At 39.7% G+C, this 15734-nt stretch overlaps 1 protein-coding gene across 3 annotated transcripts in view; it reads left to right on the forward strand.

Annotated features, from left to right (window-relative positions):
* The window catches only part of LPIN1 (lipin 1), a 117588-nt gene that overhangs the window by 71668 nt on the left and 30186 nt on the right, over positions 1 to 15734 (forward strand). For 2 of the 3 annotated variants that reach the window (XM_060787473.2, XM_060787481.2), the window contains 5 exons: positions 3491 to 3691; positions 5757 to 5852; positions 9299 to 9624; positions 11108 to 11215; positions 12601 to 12708. In XM_060787473.2, coding sequence (XP_060643456.2) covers positions 3491 to 3691; positions 5757 to 5852; positions 9299 to 9624; positions 11108 to 11215; positions 12601 to 12708 — 839 coding nt within the window. The remainder of the gene's footprint in view (positions 1 to 3490; positions 3692 to 5756; positions 5853 to 9298; positions 9625 to 11107; positions 11216 to 12600; positions 12709 to 15734) is intronic. The other variant, XM_060787491.2, reaches the window with a different exon arrangement.

The raw sequence follows: 15734 nt of genomic DNA on the forward strand, positions 1-15734 counted from the left end.
TGGTACTTTCAAAGTAAGTGCAACACAATTAAACAGGAATAACACTTTTAAACCAGGAACAGTGATTTTTCCTCAAATTTTGTTACATAGGGGTATCAAAGCAGATAATCCAGATGATCTGCTTTGAAGTGGATTATACGAGTCTACACTGCCATATAATTCAGTTCAAAGCAGATTTATTTATTTATCGAGTCATCAGCAACCAGTCAATTATATTACATGTAGTTCAAAGCAGATCATCTGGATTTTATATGGCAGTGTAGAAGGGGATTAAAGAGCTCCCTTGGTTGAGTCTAATCATCTGCAAAAATCCAGATTATCTGCTTTGAACTGGATTATATGGCAGTGTAGACTCATATAATCCACTTCAAAGCAGATCATCTGGATTATCTGATTTGATAATCTGGATTATATGGCAGTTTAGATGGGGCTTCGGTCTGATGAGACAGTTGGGGAGCAACAAAATTCCCACTTGTGCTGTAAAGCCGTTGTGGTAGGATAAAGAAAAGCTATTCCTGTGTTAACTTGGTGCAGGATTATATCGTGAGGCTGTTTGAAAGAGAGGCATAAGAAACTAGTGAAAACCTTGAGAGGAATAAAGGCTCAGGATGTGTATCATGTCTGGATGATTTCCCCAATATTCCTAGAAATGAGTATGAATACAGGGCAGGGGTGTTGAGGGCCACATCAGGACCATTGAAACTATGGACGGAGAATCCATGGATATACAGGGTGACTATGATTTTTTTACATAGCGGTTGGTGCTGTTTAGTTTTTACCCAGTTTGGGTCCCCAGGTATTATTGTATGACAACTGCCATCACTTTTGATTATCTGCCATGCGGAATAGGGATAATGGAAATTGCAACCCAATAGTACTTGGTGCTCTGAGGTTGAGGAAAGGTTCAAGGACATTTTGAAGTCAGACATCATATCCACAATAGCCTGGTATCTAAATCCAAACCCCACTATTCTGACTCAACAGAACAAACTGTAGCTTTCCAGATGTTTACTACTGGTGACTACTTGATATTATATGTTTTAAATTATTTTTAGATGGTTTAATAATGTGTGTTAAATGTTTTTAATTGTGTTTATGACCGTCATGGCATCAAATTGCTGCCAATCTGTAAGCCGCCTTGAGTCGCATTCAGGCTGAGAAGGCAGCATAGAAATACCACAAATAATAAATAAATTAATTAATGGGTTGTTGTAGGTTTTTTCGGGCTAGATGGCCATGTTCTAGAGGCATTCTCTCTTGACGTTTCGCCTGCATCTATGGCAAGCATCCTCAGAGGTAGTGAGGTCTGTTGGAACTAGGAAAATTGGTTTATATATCAATTAAATTACTGTTACTGTACCCCAACTCCCATCACCTCTAGATATGATGTCTAACAATACGGAATACAGGCATTGTAGTCCAGCATGTGGAGGGTCACATAAAATGACACGGAGGGCCAGATTCGGCCCATGGCCCTTGAGTTTGACGCATGTGAGCCAGGGGCATGGGGATTCCTGGCACTTCCGCACCATTTATTTTCTGCACCATTTATTTTGCTTTGTCCTGGAGATGGAAAGCCATGCAGTAGCTGCAGCTGAAAATAGCTCCTGGTTCTGTTTTCTCTCCACTGCTTATCTTTGGCTGTTCCTTTCCCATCCTTCCTCCCTTAGTGTGCCCCTTTTTTCCTCTCTAGCTGGAACAGTCTGAAAAGGTCTTCCTCCTTGGCCAGAAAACACTGGAAGGCTTGTCCAGTCCCTTTTTGAATTCTGAGCCATTTTCTCCAAACACTGCCAAATCCTTAAGATGTCTTGCCCAGTGTTTTCTTGTGCTCCATTGGATCCTTACAAAGAAGTTCTTGGTAGAAATCTCAAACTGTGGAAAGCAAAGTTATTGGAATATAATAATATTACAATATAATAGTATAGTACAATATAGTAATATTTAATACTGATATTGAACTATGCTAATAATATAATATATTGTATGTATGTGTGTGTGTGTATGTATATATATATATATATATCTTGTAAGTCGCTTTGAGTCCCCTTCGGGGTGAGAAGGGCAGCATATCAATGTCGTAAATAAATAAATAGTTTCTAGGATCTTCCAGCCAGCAGATACATCTGACTATGTTGGGTTCTGGGAGTCCTAAGTAAAACAGAATTGTGGGTGTTAAATAGTGATTACTCACAGGAGTGCACAATATGAGGTGCCTGCATGTATCCATCAGACTGTATTGTTTTGTTCTTTCTAGCTAGCCAGGAAAGATGTCTGAGATCAGTGGTCCCCATACCTTTTCAGACATGGAACCCTTCAGAAGACATTCATTTTCCATGGAACCCCAACTGTATCCCTGAGTTATTTAATCAATATATATATTCTGGATCAGACATGTTTCCCAATTTCCTATATAAGCACCTAGTTTTGTAGTAAATTATACTCTGGATATTCTAATATCCCAAATGTCTTTCATCTCAAAAACTGTATAAGAAAAAAAATCCAAAAAGAAATGTGGAATCAACATAAAAATTGACCCTGTTTGAATCACTCTTGTTCAAATAAAATGTTGAAAGGTGAAACCAGTAGTTAGTTAGGCGATCCCTTGTTGTCCCGAGTATGATGGCCTTCCAAGTGTAGTGTCTTGGCAGTGGGTCGGTAGGTAACTGTGAAGCCTATTGTGAACTTCATGTTCTTCTGCAGTTAGGACATTGGTTTCCAGGTGGAAGGTGGTCCCGGTCAGGGTTGGCATGACGTGTCTTCCTGTTGGCATGTTTCTCTTTTTCGCCCTCCATTTGTACCTGTTTGAATTCCACAGCATGGCTGGTCATAGCTGACTCCCAGTTAGAGTGCTCAAGGGCCAGGGCTTCCGACTTCTCAATGTCTGTGCCACAGTTCTTAAGGTTGGCTTCAAGCGCATCTTTAAATCTCTTTTCCACACCAACTGCGCTGCTAAGAAAAAGATCTACACTAGTGAACCTACCTGGCTCACTCTCTTATGGTTGTGTTTGTTATACTTAAACCTTGTGTTCACAGTACCCAAAATTCCCTCTTAAATGAAAAGACCTTTTACACTAATAGACTCACATTGCTTCTTGTTTTCTAACTATTCTATGATTGTAAGCCTGCCTTAGGTTGCAATGCATTACACACTTACTAAGGATTGACTTTACGGGATATACTATATACTACAGGATGTATTTTTGAGTACATCTGTGCAGGATTTTGAAATGCAGTATGGTTGAGGTACCCTTCTTCTTCTCTAATGTTTTGTATATTGGCTGCTAAAATGTTCAGAATTTAGATTTCTAATCCCATTATAACGTTTTCCTGATCTGAACAATTGCACAGAGTGTGTCTTTGGATTTCTGTTCTGCAGCCGGTTTTCTTGACAGCTTGCTTCAAGAACGGAGTCAGGGTGGAGGCTAATTTAGGACTCGTTGTATAATAATCCAGATAGTGAAGCCTTCTCTGTTCTGTTTTCTGTCCGCAGGCACAAACTATGAATTACGTTGGGCAATTAGCAGGCCAAGTCTTTGTGACTGTGAAGGATTTCTATAAAGGATTAAATCCGGCCACGTTGTCTGGATGCATTGATGTCATTGTTGTCCGCCAGCCTGATGGAAACCTTCAATGCTCCCCTTTCCACGTTCGCTTTGGCAAGATGGGAGTTCTGCGCTCGAAGGAAAAAGTGGTAAGAAAGAAGACTACTGGCTGCTCTGTCTGTCTGTATGTCAGATATGCTGCTTATTGCCCCAAATATCTTGCATTACAGCAAGAATGTTGCCATTCTTTGTACTCCCAACAAATGAAACAATTTTGCTTATCTTCAAAGAAAAATTCACTATGCATTCCCCAATCAAAAGTCTTCACTCAGGCTTAATCTACAGTACCATATAATCCAGTTTCTGAATGTAGATTAATGGATGGAACTGGATTACAGGCAGAGCCTGAGTTACAAACATCCGACTCATAGTTAAAAACAAGAGTGAGACAACAGGAAGTGAGAAAACTCTCCTCCTCGGAAGGGAAATTCACCCCTGAAAGAGTTTTTATGGGGAAAAGGGGTCTCGAAGCTTTATCGCCAATCCTTGTTTCCACAACAAGCGACATTTTTCAAAATCCAATTCTCAGAGGGACAGAAAGTGAGATGAATGTTAACCCTTCCCTATGCTATGTATATATCGTGTATATATTTATAGAAAAAGGTTTCCCCTTGACATTAAGTCGTTGTCCCCTCCCAGGTCGAGGAAGGTAGGATAGAAATGAAGTAAGTAAATAAATAAATAGTCGTGTCTGACTCGGGGGTGTGGTGGGGTGGGGTGGTGGTCATCTCCATGTCTAAGCTGAAGAGCTGGCATTGTCCATAAATGCCTCCAAGGTCATGTGGCTGGCATGATTGCATGGAGTGCCATTACCTGCCCGCCAGAGCGGTACCTATTGATATACTCACATTTGTATGTTTTCGAACTGCTTGGTATCTGAGTGTATTATTTAGGAGTTTGGGAATTTTCGTTAGGAGAGCAGTACAGGAAAAGAACAGTTAAGTCTTTGTCCCTCCCCAGTACCAAAGTCCCAATGTTAAAATAATAAAAAATAGAAATGTGATCTTATATTATACATATTTCGTCAATTTGCATCTTGATATCTGGGCTGGTATAAACCCATTGATGATCTCTTAACAAAGAATGCTGAGGACTTTCACCTAGTGATTATTATAAGAGGAATTGCTTATTTACTGATTGATGGACTGTCTTGGTTAATTATTTTTATTCCTGGATTGTTGAATCCAATGATGTAAACAAGTTTATTTATTTACTGGTCTTATGAATTGCTGAGTACCATGCTAAGCACTTTTATGTTTCTTGGATTCAGTGTGATTAAGATTATTTTAAATAACACTGATTTTAGTGGAATAGCCCCTGGGATTAAGCATGGAAGAAACACTGGGAATAAGTATGAGCTTAATCCTAGTGCTTTTTCCACACAAATCAAGTGTGATTTAAAAGAACTCAACGGTTAGCTTTTGATGCAGCATTACTTCCTTTCTTCTTTGTTTGTAGCAGGTCTTTGAAATTGGTAAACAACATTTCTGCCTCTTGACTCCAACCCCTTTCCTACTCTCTAATTCTTGACTGACTCCTTTATAAATGGCAAAGTATATTGATTAGTAATAATAAAATAATAATAATAATAATGAAATGGCACCACAAAGAATTTCATTATCTCCACATGATATATTAAACTACCACTTACATTAATAGAACATATAAATATATTTGATTAACAATTTCCCAAATCCCTGTGAAAATAAAAATATGACAAATTAAGAATTTAATATACTTTAAAAGGTGATATACTTACTATATGCAGTATGACCCTCCTAATCACAGACCCAATATCCACAATTTCACTTACCCAAATTCCAAAAAATATTACACCCGAAAGTATGTGTGGGCCTGTCTAGGTCCTCCAGTTTGATTCTAGTCTAAATGCTGTTATCCACAGTTTCAGATATTTACAGTGGGTCTTGGAACATATCACCTGAGGATATGATGGTCATGCTGCCTTGTTATCATATTGTTAGTTTTTATTTTGAACCCAGAGTTGGAGTTGGTACATTGCTGTCAACTCTGACTCCATCCAGAATTGTACATTGCATTTTGATATGTAGGATTCATCCATCTCATGTGTGAGCTCACACACTGCTGTGTGGCAGTTACATTTATATTTATTCAAATCTCTTTAATCTTCTCAAGGTCGACATAGAAATTAATGGAGAATCTGTGGATTTGCACATGAAACTAGGGGACAATGGAGAAGCATTTTTTGTGGAAGAAACAAATAATGACAAGGTAAAGTAATGCGACTCACCAAGGCTACTTTCATTTGTGAGAAATTATGATGTCTAATGTTACTCTTGTAATTCAGCAAGCATGATTGTGTTGCCAAGCTGTGTCATCAAGCTGTGGTAGGCAATCTGGTTTCCTCCAAAGACTTTGGACTTCAGCTGTCTTAACGATTTAACCCAGTGGTTCTCAACCTGTGGGTCCCCAGGTGTTTTGGCCTATAACTCCCAGAAATCCCAGCCAGTTTATCAGATGTTAAAATTTCTGTGAGTTGAAGGCCAAAACATCTGGGGACCCACAGGTTGAGAACCAGTACTTTAACCCCAGTCCTTGCTGGTTGAGGTTCTGGGTTGAGATTCATTGTAGAGATGAAGCTACTCAATAGGACTTTATCCATTCTGGTTGCCCATTATTTCCCACCACTTCCTGCCTCTTCAAAACTTGCATTATTTGCAGCGACCAGTGGAAGCTGGTTTGGGCTATTGAAAGCTGCAGTCCAACAGCACCCTGTTATCTTCATTGCAGTACATAGCCTCTGGCAGAGGAAAACATGCATTCAAGAAGATTGTTTACTATATAATTGATTGAAACTATTATGAGACTTGGCTAAGTTGGCAGGTGTCATCTGTACTAATTTGTGGACATTCTGAGAGACTTTGGGCCTTTCCACACAGCCCTATACCCCAGAATATCGAGGCAGAAAATCCCACAATATCTGTTTTGAGCTGGGTTATCTGAGTCCATGCTCTGATACTGTGGGATTTTCTGCCTTGATATTCTGGATATAGGGCTGTGATTTCCTTCTTTGCGGTCTTTCTTAACTTTCCCTTTCCCAGAATGCATAGCCTGTTACTTGGAGTTTTAGTTCTGCTAAGATTATGCAAGGCAGGAGTGCATTGTTGTCTATGCACAGAGAAGGAAGTCAGATTGAGGAAGAAGAGCATATTATGTGGGGTGTAATAGGGAGCCGGAGATGAGGGTATCATTTTCTAAATATGAATTTTGACCTATTTTCGCCTGCCCCCAAATTTTTAACATTGTCGTAGACAGACTTTCAAAATGCTCCACACCTAGAATTATATGTTTGAAGTTTAGTTAGCCTCTTTTCTTTGGATGCTTACACTGTATTTCTAAAAGTTCTAGGGGAAGTTATACATTTCTTTCTGTAGCAGTGCCCTTTGTTTGTCCCTTCCCTGGTAGCTGCTATAATGTTGCGTTCACCAGGCAGATGCAGCTCTTCACAAAGCTGTATCATGGGATAGATAATATGCATGATGAATGCTTGCATGGCTGAGGTGGAAATCATATAGACATTGGCTTAGTGCATTGCTATCAGTGGGATTTGCAGGCAGTCCCTGAGTTACAAACATCTGACTTACAAATGACACATAGTTAAGAACAAGGGTGGTGTGAGACAACAGGAAGTGAGAGAAATAGACCCCTTGGAAGGAAAAATCACTCATGAAACAGTTATCATGGGTTAAAGGTGTCTCCACTGAAGCTTTATCACCAATCCTTATTTCCACAACAAACAAGATTTTTCAAAATCCAATGATCACAGGGACAGAAAGTGAGATGAAATCTCCTGAACAGGGGCACAGACAGCAAAGCAAACATTGCAGTAGTGTTAACCCTTCCGTATTCTATCCAAAGCATGCATATACATATACATACAGACACACACAGAGACGTGTGTGTGTGTATGTGTATACACACAAACACAGAGCTGGAGTTACATTAAAAAAATTACCTGTTCTGACATACATACAAATTCAACTTAAGAACAAACCCACAGAACCTCTGTTGTTCATAACTTGGGGACCGCCTGTACTGCCCTGAAAGAAAAGGGCTACCATCTAAATTGAGCCTTGTGTTCTCTAAAATACGAAGCAGCTGAATGGTAATGTTAACTTGCCAAAAGCACACATTGGACAATTTCTATAAAGCCTAGAGTGTTCATGTTGCCTTGGGCAGGGTTTGAAAAACTGCCTGTCAAGAAGAATGAATATAATGATTCATAGACTATCCATGATTGAACTGGTTGAATTATCAAGGAGGGGACCAGAGTATTTTCCTACCACTACTAAAGTAAGGATAACTTCTACATGTCATTGTATTTATACTTCTTTAAAGTAACTTAAGCTGAAAGACTCTTTCTTTGGAGAAAGTCTGTACAGGGCATTTGTTGACAGAGAAGTTGGCCCTCTACATTTGCATTTTTTACATCTACAGATTTAATCATTTGCTAGTTTGTAGCTACTGCTTTATTAGTTCCACCTCCTTGTCTCAATCTTTCTGTTTCCTCACCTCTCCATTGCTGTTATTCCCAGAATGCAGTCCCTTACTCCACCATCACACTGGAGCATCATCAGCATTTTAAACTCCTTCCTCCTTGCTTCCTCCTCACCTTCCCATCGAAGCAACATTTGGGTTTCAAATCCTTTCCTTTTTCTCTTCCTTCCCTGAACTCTATTGCCGTCATCCCACCGCAAGCCTCTGCCTGGATTTAAAGCCCTTCCTCACTGATCCACCTCTTCTTAACAACAACAACAACAACAACAACTTATTTATTTATATCCCACCCTCTCTCCCTGGAGGGATTCAGGGCAGTTTCCAAAGTATAACAAAAATGGCAAACATTCAGTGCCAGGAGCAAATAAACAATAGTCATAACGAAACATAAAATAAAATAAATTTAACTTATTCTTCCACTCACCTAAATACCACCACATGTTCAGGCTGAGACTTCTGGTTGGATGACAGGCAGTGGAGTCCTGAGTGTCCTAGCTGAGGCAGTGAAAGGTAGGGAGAGTAAAAAGAGTGAGTGAGCAAAAAACAGATGGACAGATAGGGTTGATGCATCGAAGATTAATCAGCCTTTGATGTATGTGTGTGTGAACTAGAATTATTCTTGGTTTTTCACTTTTGCAAGAGTTCTGTGTTCCTAAAACGATCCTGTGTTGCTAAAATGATCAAGGGACTGGAGGACAAGCCCTATGAGGAGCGGCTTAAAGAGCTGGGCATGTTTAGCTTGAAAAAGAGAAGGCTAAGAGGAGACATGATAGCCATGTATAAGTATGTGAGAGGAAGTCATTGGGAGGAGGGAGCAAGCTTGTTTTCTGCTGCCCTGGAGAATAGGGTGCAGAACAATGGCTTCAAACTACAAGAAAGGAGATTCCATCTGAACATTAGGAAGTACTTCCTGACGGTGAGAACTGTTCAGCAGTGGAACTCTCTGCCCCAGAGTGTGGTGGAGGCTCCTTCATTGGAAGCTTTTAAACAGGCTGATTGGCCATCTGTTGGGGGTGCTTTGAATGCAATATTCCTCCTTGGGAGGGGGTTGGACTGGATGGCCCATGAGGTCTCTTCCAACTCTATGATTCTATTATTCTAACCCACATGAATGCAGAAACCTGACAGTAATGTTTTGTTTTTGTCCTTCTTTTCTCCAGGAAGCGATTCCATACCACCTGGCTACCTCTCCGATTATTTCAGAGGGAGCAGCCCTCATGGAATTACAGATGAAGAGAAACTCAATTGAAAGGATAAGAAACATTGATGCTGGGACTTCTTCTCAGCTGCCAAATGCCGCCTCTACATCTGCAAATGAATCCATCTCAGCAGGAGGTTCTGTGAAGAAAAGGAGGAAGCGGAGAAGGAAATCTACCCATAAAATTGACATTTCAAAAAGAGATGAAAATGCAGATACCAGTGAAGATGAAAATGTGTTCGCTATAGAAATCTCTGATGAAGAAAACGAGCTGCTAGAAAATACAAGGTATGGTTGTTGACTAAACTCAGTGACATCATTTATTCAGAGATATTAACGTTCTGTTAGAAAATAGCCACAAAATGCAATAAATAATGCATACCTCCTCCATATTTTTTTTAGTAAATTTAACAACACTATTGAGTATGCCGGCTAGGGCTACAACATTTGAAGGGTCTTAATTATAGGACATCTTTAGACACTAAATGTTATATTGGACAGGCATACTCTTATCATATCAGTCAAAGTTAATTTATTGAATTAATTTTTAAGGTTAAGATTTTATAAAAATCAGATTCAGAGGAAAACTGGTTTATTTAAGGGTTATAGTAGCCTAGCAAGTCCCTATATCAAGAGAAAGGAGGGATAAAAATTAAGTACACAAATAAGTGTTTTTAATCAAAGTGTATAGGGACATTCTGGAAACTCTAAATATCTGACTTCCAAAATACGAGGATTCACACTTTATTTGGTAGGGGCATATATCCTCTGGATATTGGATATTGTTTTTGTTGTGACATTAGTTTAAATTCAAATTTAACACTACTTACAACAGACACTTTGAAATTGAAGGTAGTCATTATTGATTTGAGATCTTTTTAAATTCCATGTTGTTTCTCCTAAGGCTTCATTTCTGTTGGCTAGTGTAGGTGGTATTGGTAGCAATATGGTATACTTCCATAATGACTATGGGGCTGTGGTGGCACAACGGGTTAAACCACTAAGCTGCTGAACTTGCTGACCAGAAGGTCGGCAGTTTGAATCCACAGGATGGGGTGAGCTTCTGTTGTTAGCCCCACCTTCTGCCAACCTAACAGTTTGAAAACGTGCAAATGTGAATAGATCAATAGGTACTGCTGTGACGGGAAGGTAAACAGCGCTCCATGCAATCATGCCAGCTACATGACCTTGGAGGCATCTATGGACAACGCCAGCTCTTCAGCTTAGAAATGGAGATGAGCACCACTCCCCAGTCGGACACGATTAGACTTAAAGTCAAGGGGAAACCTTTACCTTTACCTTTCACAGAATTACTATAGCTGCTGTGATTATTGAGGAGACAGTAGTGGAAGTGGCTTCCAGGAGGAGAGCTTTCTTTGACAATAGAGCCAGCATGCTCACTCCCACTACATACTGCTTGAAAAAGTGCCATGTGTCAATGTAATTGATTGATTGTCAGCATAAGGTTCAAAAATGTTTCTGACAATATATGATTAAGTCTAGATCAAGCTCCTTGGGTTAAACAATTCATAAAATAGTAGGAGAGGAATGAATATTCTTGCAGTGGTAATACTACTCTAGGGATCTATATTATTGTATTTGTGATGTATCGGTCTTACACCGTTACTAATGTAAGCCGTCCTGAGTCCCCCTTCGGGGGTAGAGAAGAGTGGCAGAAATAAATAAATAAATAAATAAATCAGCTGAGATTATGAGAGATGGGGATTTCATCATAAAACCTTGTTCCTTTTTTCTTTTGGTTTATATTCAGAACGTCTATCCCTGATCTGTGTAAGGATGATGCACTTGAAGTAAACTGCTCTGCAATCAACATACTTTCTCATCCTCATTCAGATGGAGAATGGTCACCCACACAAAGGTACAGTATACATTATTGGAATTCGCTTAAATCTCTTCATCCGACAAGTTCAGGCAGCTGAATGGAAGGAAGTTCTTCCTCATATCTATTTTCCATGTTACGATTCTGTATCTCATGGCTCAACTCCACATTTCACATATACTCATTCAACGTAACCAGCCACTCCATGCTTTGTGGAGGACTTAAATGCAAGGTTACATTTGAATATACACAAAAAGTGATCTCCATTTGCAAGTAGTATCAAGAGAGGCCATCTGCCACTGAGTATCAGAGTAAAAGCCACCCCCTTTGATTTTTGAACGTTAGGAAATCCAGATTCGGTTTCCCATAGTGGTTCTCAACCTATGGGTCCCCAGGTGTTTTGGCCCACAACTCCCAGAAATCCCAGCCAGTTTACTAGGACCTAGTGAGACAGCTCTGTGAATGCCATACAGCTTCTTTCTTGTCAATAACGGGAGAATAAAGAATATTACTTGATTAGGAAGCTCTGACTTCCATAACACCAAATTCACATGTGTGTGTCTTCCAGCTGTGGAACATGATATACAGTAGAGTCATAGGATTCAAAATCATAGGATTCAAAAAAACGTGGCAAGGCAATTAAACATTATTAACCAGTTTTGAAACAGTCTTTATATAATTTAAAAGGGTCTAGCTGCCCCTCTACATTTATACATTAAACTTTGGCAATTGGATTCCTTACAAATAATTTGTGTATTGTACAGATTTGTTTTCAAACATGTTAAATAATATTGGGGGGAGCATAGATACTTTCACGTTTTCCCCACTGTTCTGTGCGCCTAACTCCCATGGATATGGAGAGACAGCTGTAGTTTTATAATACTATTTTTAATCCAGCATACACTTTTCACTAAAGAAATGCTATATATCCAAAAGTATCCAAAAGTATATTTGTGTGTTATATGCTTGTGTGTATATACTTACATATATACATATACATATGTGCATATATATACATACATACATATATATGCATATGTCTGATAATATATCTACTTGTTTTCTGATATGTGCATGTCAATTCACATTTCAATGTTCTTTCCACATTATGAAGCATCACACCAAGAGAAACTATTCTGTTTCCGTAGTGTTGATTGCTTCCTTTCCTGTGTTATAAATAGTTGCATGTTAAGTTCACAGGCAAATGTGAAAGTTCTTGTGCCTTTCTGAACTGTGATTGTTTTTCTGTATGCTTGCTACAGTTGTCCTATATTTTATCACTTAATAACTCCATCTTATTTAATATACATTCCTTGTTTTCAGGGGCCCCTGTTTGGGGCTCCATCAGCATATGTTGATTGACATATATGATGGAATAATGATGCCTAATTTTTCTTTCTTTTACTATACGTTGCCCTGAGCAGTAAACCTAGAACATGTACAGGGAAGTCCTCTCATCTTACTGTTCCAGCAGAGGGAGGCTTATCTAGTTCTTGTCCTCACCAGTCTTCTCACTATCCAGCCACACGCAGGTAGAACAGCTGCTCTCCCATTTTATTTGCAATGAAGACTAACCCTTTTAATATTTCTAATGCATTGCAAACCTGGTGGTACTGATCAAACTACTACCTATGACTAACCTAGTAAGCCTAAAGGTAAATGATTCGTTTTCTCAAAATAACTCCGTAAATGTCCATTCTGCAGCAATAAATCCAGAAATCTAATACCTATTTAGAATCATAGAATCATAGAGTTGGAAGAGACCTCATGGGCCATCCAGTCCAACCCCCTGCCAAGAAGCAGGAGGTGTTTAAAAGAATTGATAGTTGGCTTGAAAGCCTTACCGTGGTCTTCATTTTGGTGCCATTAGATAACATAGTCAAGTTTGGTGACTCTGGGATCAAGCATGACAATCTATGACATCGATTGTAGCGTGATAAACAGAAAGACATGAAATCATACCACAAAGGGTTTCAAAAAGATGGACCCGGTTTGAAATCACTATATTCTGCAATTATTAATAGCTCATGAATGAAACTCTTACTGCTTGAAAGGGTGGGGATAGAGTTTCAAAGGATTGTGGAAGGCTTTGACAGCTGGAATCACTGGAGTATTGTGTGGTTTCTAGGCTGTATGGCCGTGTTATAGCAGCATTTTCTCCTGATATTTCAGCTGCATCTGTGGCTGGCATCTTCAGAAATCCTCTGAAGATGCTGGCCACAAAGTGCAGGTGAAGCGTCATGATAAAATGCTGCTAGAACACACCATACAGCCCGGAAGCCACACAACACTTCAGTTTCATAGGGTTACTTCTTTATGCATTTCCCAGTGCACAAACAGCCCCTGGCCTCAATTATTCAAAAGATGGCAATCCAACAACACGAAACTAATTAGATAGTCTTCATTTACAGAGTTATTTTTTCAACTTGTTTCTGTCTCAGAACAGTTATTATAACTTGATAACTCATTAATCCATTTGTTGTGTAATTATAACATGCTACCATTGTGGAATAAACTGCTTTGAAAATGATATGTCCGTTATTTTAAAACTACCTGTAGAGTATGGCTGTTAGATCTATCTCTGTGGAACAAAGAGTATTTTACGGTCACTCTTCCTGCAATTGCTTCAAATTGAGGGGGAGTGGTGTTAGACCCTAGTTTACAACCCATGGAGCTCCCATTCAGATAGGAGAAGCTTGAAGAGGAGTGCGTTGCACTAGGCAGTTTTGCACTAGGTAGTGTTGCACTAGGCAGTTTCACCAGAGAACTATCTCGTTCCTACTCTAAGCCATGCACTTTATTCTTGGCCACTTATTGGTTTCTCGACACTTTCTAAGGGTATTTCTCAGCCTCTCTTCACTTGAATCCTGCACTTTTCACTGGCCCCATCTCAGAATCATTGCACTTATTTGAGCCTGATCCCAGGTTTGAACTTTATCTCAGCCTTATTGTTTTAATATGATGTTTTGTGATTGTGTTGTGTTTTTATTTGATTGATTTTAATGCTGTTTTATTGTAACGTGGGCTTGCCCCCTTGTAAGCTGCCCCGAGTCCCTTCGGGGAGATGGTGGCGGGGTATAAGAATAAAGTAGTACTACTACTAGTAGTTATTATTATTATTATTATTAGTATTATTGAAGCCTCTTTGCACCACAAACCACACACTATCTAGACAATCCAATATAAGAATTTATTAAAGGTAGGCAAACCTATGCCTTTCAAAGACAGGGTATATAAATCCAAGGCAGACAAAACTATGCCTCACAAGACCAGTACACAGGGACTACTTGAAAACTTGGTTACATGAATTCCAAGGCCCATGATATTGAGAGCGTTGCACCTGAACACAGCATTGCTCTCACAAAGATTATACCAACATGAACCACTTTTAAAAAGCCAAAATCCCTCCCATGAGGTCATTACTTTTGCACCTGCTTTCTTTATTTCTAAGTCGCCTGGGGAAGCGAGTCCTTAATTGCAGGCCTTGTTGTCTCATCTCAATCTCTTTAAAGCTTGACAAACATTCGTCTCCCCCATTTCCCTCAGACTGCACCTCTGGCAGGTTCCCATGGGAACGAAACTCGCCTTCCCCATTCTCTTGGAAACTGCCAGGAGATTCAAAAACATTTCTCTCTGGGACCTCTGAATCTCTCCCAGCCTCTCCTTCCTCATCTTCTGAACACTTAGAATCTGATCAGGCTACAACAGAATGGTGGTAAAACCCGGGGTATATTTGTGGACTCCGTGTGGATGGATCCATCAGTTACTTCCCTGCATGTTGCCAAGGATTTCATGCAAGCACTGTTGTCTTAGATGCCCATATGGTGGTCCTAGGCCTTCCAAGGTAGCTCTGCTTAAGCATGGATCACATGCATCCAAATGTGTGCTTTGGAGTGTGCATTTGCATGCTGTGCCTCCGCGTGAAAGAGCCCAGTATGATAATCTACATCATTGGTTTCCAACCTTTTGTCTTCCAGACTTCAGCTCCCACAATTCCTAACAGCTGGTCAACTGGCTGGGATTTCTGGAAGTTGAAGCCCAAAACACCTGGAGGATAAAAGGCTGGAAACCACTGATCTAGATACAAGGACATACCTAATGTTTTTTTTTTTTTACTACTTTTAACCAAAGGGGTCTTTGCATTTCAAAACTAGCTGGCAGTTTAGCGTCCGTCAGGAAAAGCTGCCTTGTGTTGAAAGTTAACGGATCGAAATCTATTCCTTCTTGCCGATTTCGACAGAATTCTGGAGGAATAAAGATATCTTTCATGAAACACAGAAAGCAGACAGGCTAATAATAAGACAACAGTGCTTTTCAGTGAACGTTAGTTTAAAAGCAGTTCATGGTTGTGGGTAAATAACATAGGAGAGAATTGAAACCAGTTCCCTCAGGCTTCTCAGCTGTACAAAATCCAGTCGTTACGTTTGACAAAGAGAGAATTATCTTAATAGAGAATCCCAGAAGACAACTCATTGGTTGTTCTTCCCTTCGTAGAGCTAATGGAGGAAACTCCTATATACAGTTATCCCCAAGTTCCAAACAAGATAGGTTCTGCATG

The sequence above is a fragment of the Anolis sagrei genome, chromosome 1 (assembly GCF_037176765.1).
Source record: "Anolis sagrei isolate rAnoSag1 chromosome 1, rAnoSag1.mat, whole genome shotgun sequence".
NCBI lineage: Eukaryota > Metazoa > Chordata > Lepidosauria > Squamata > Dactyloidae > Anolis > Anolis sagrei.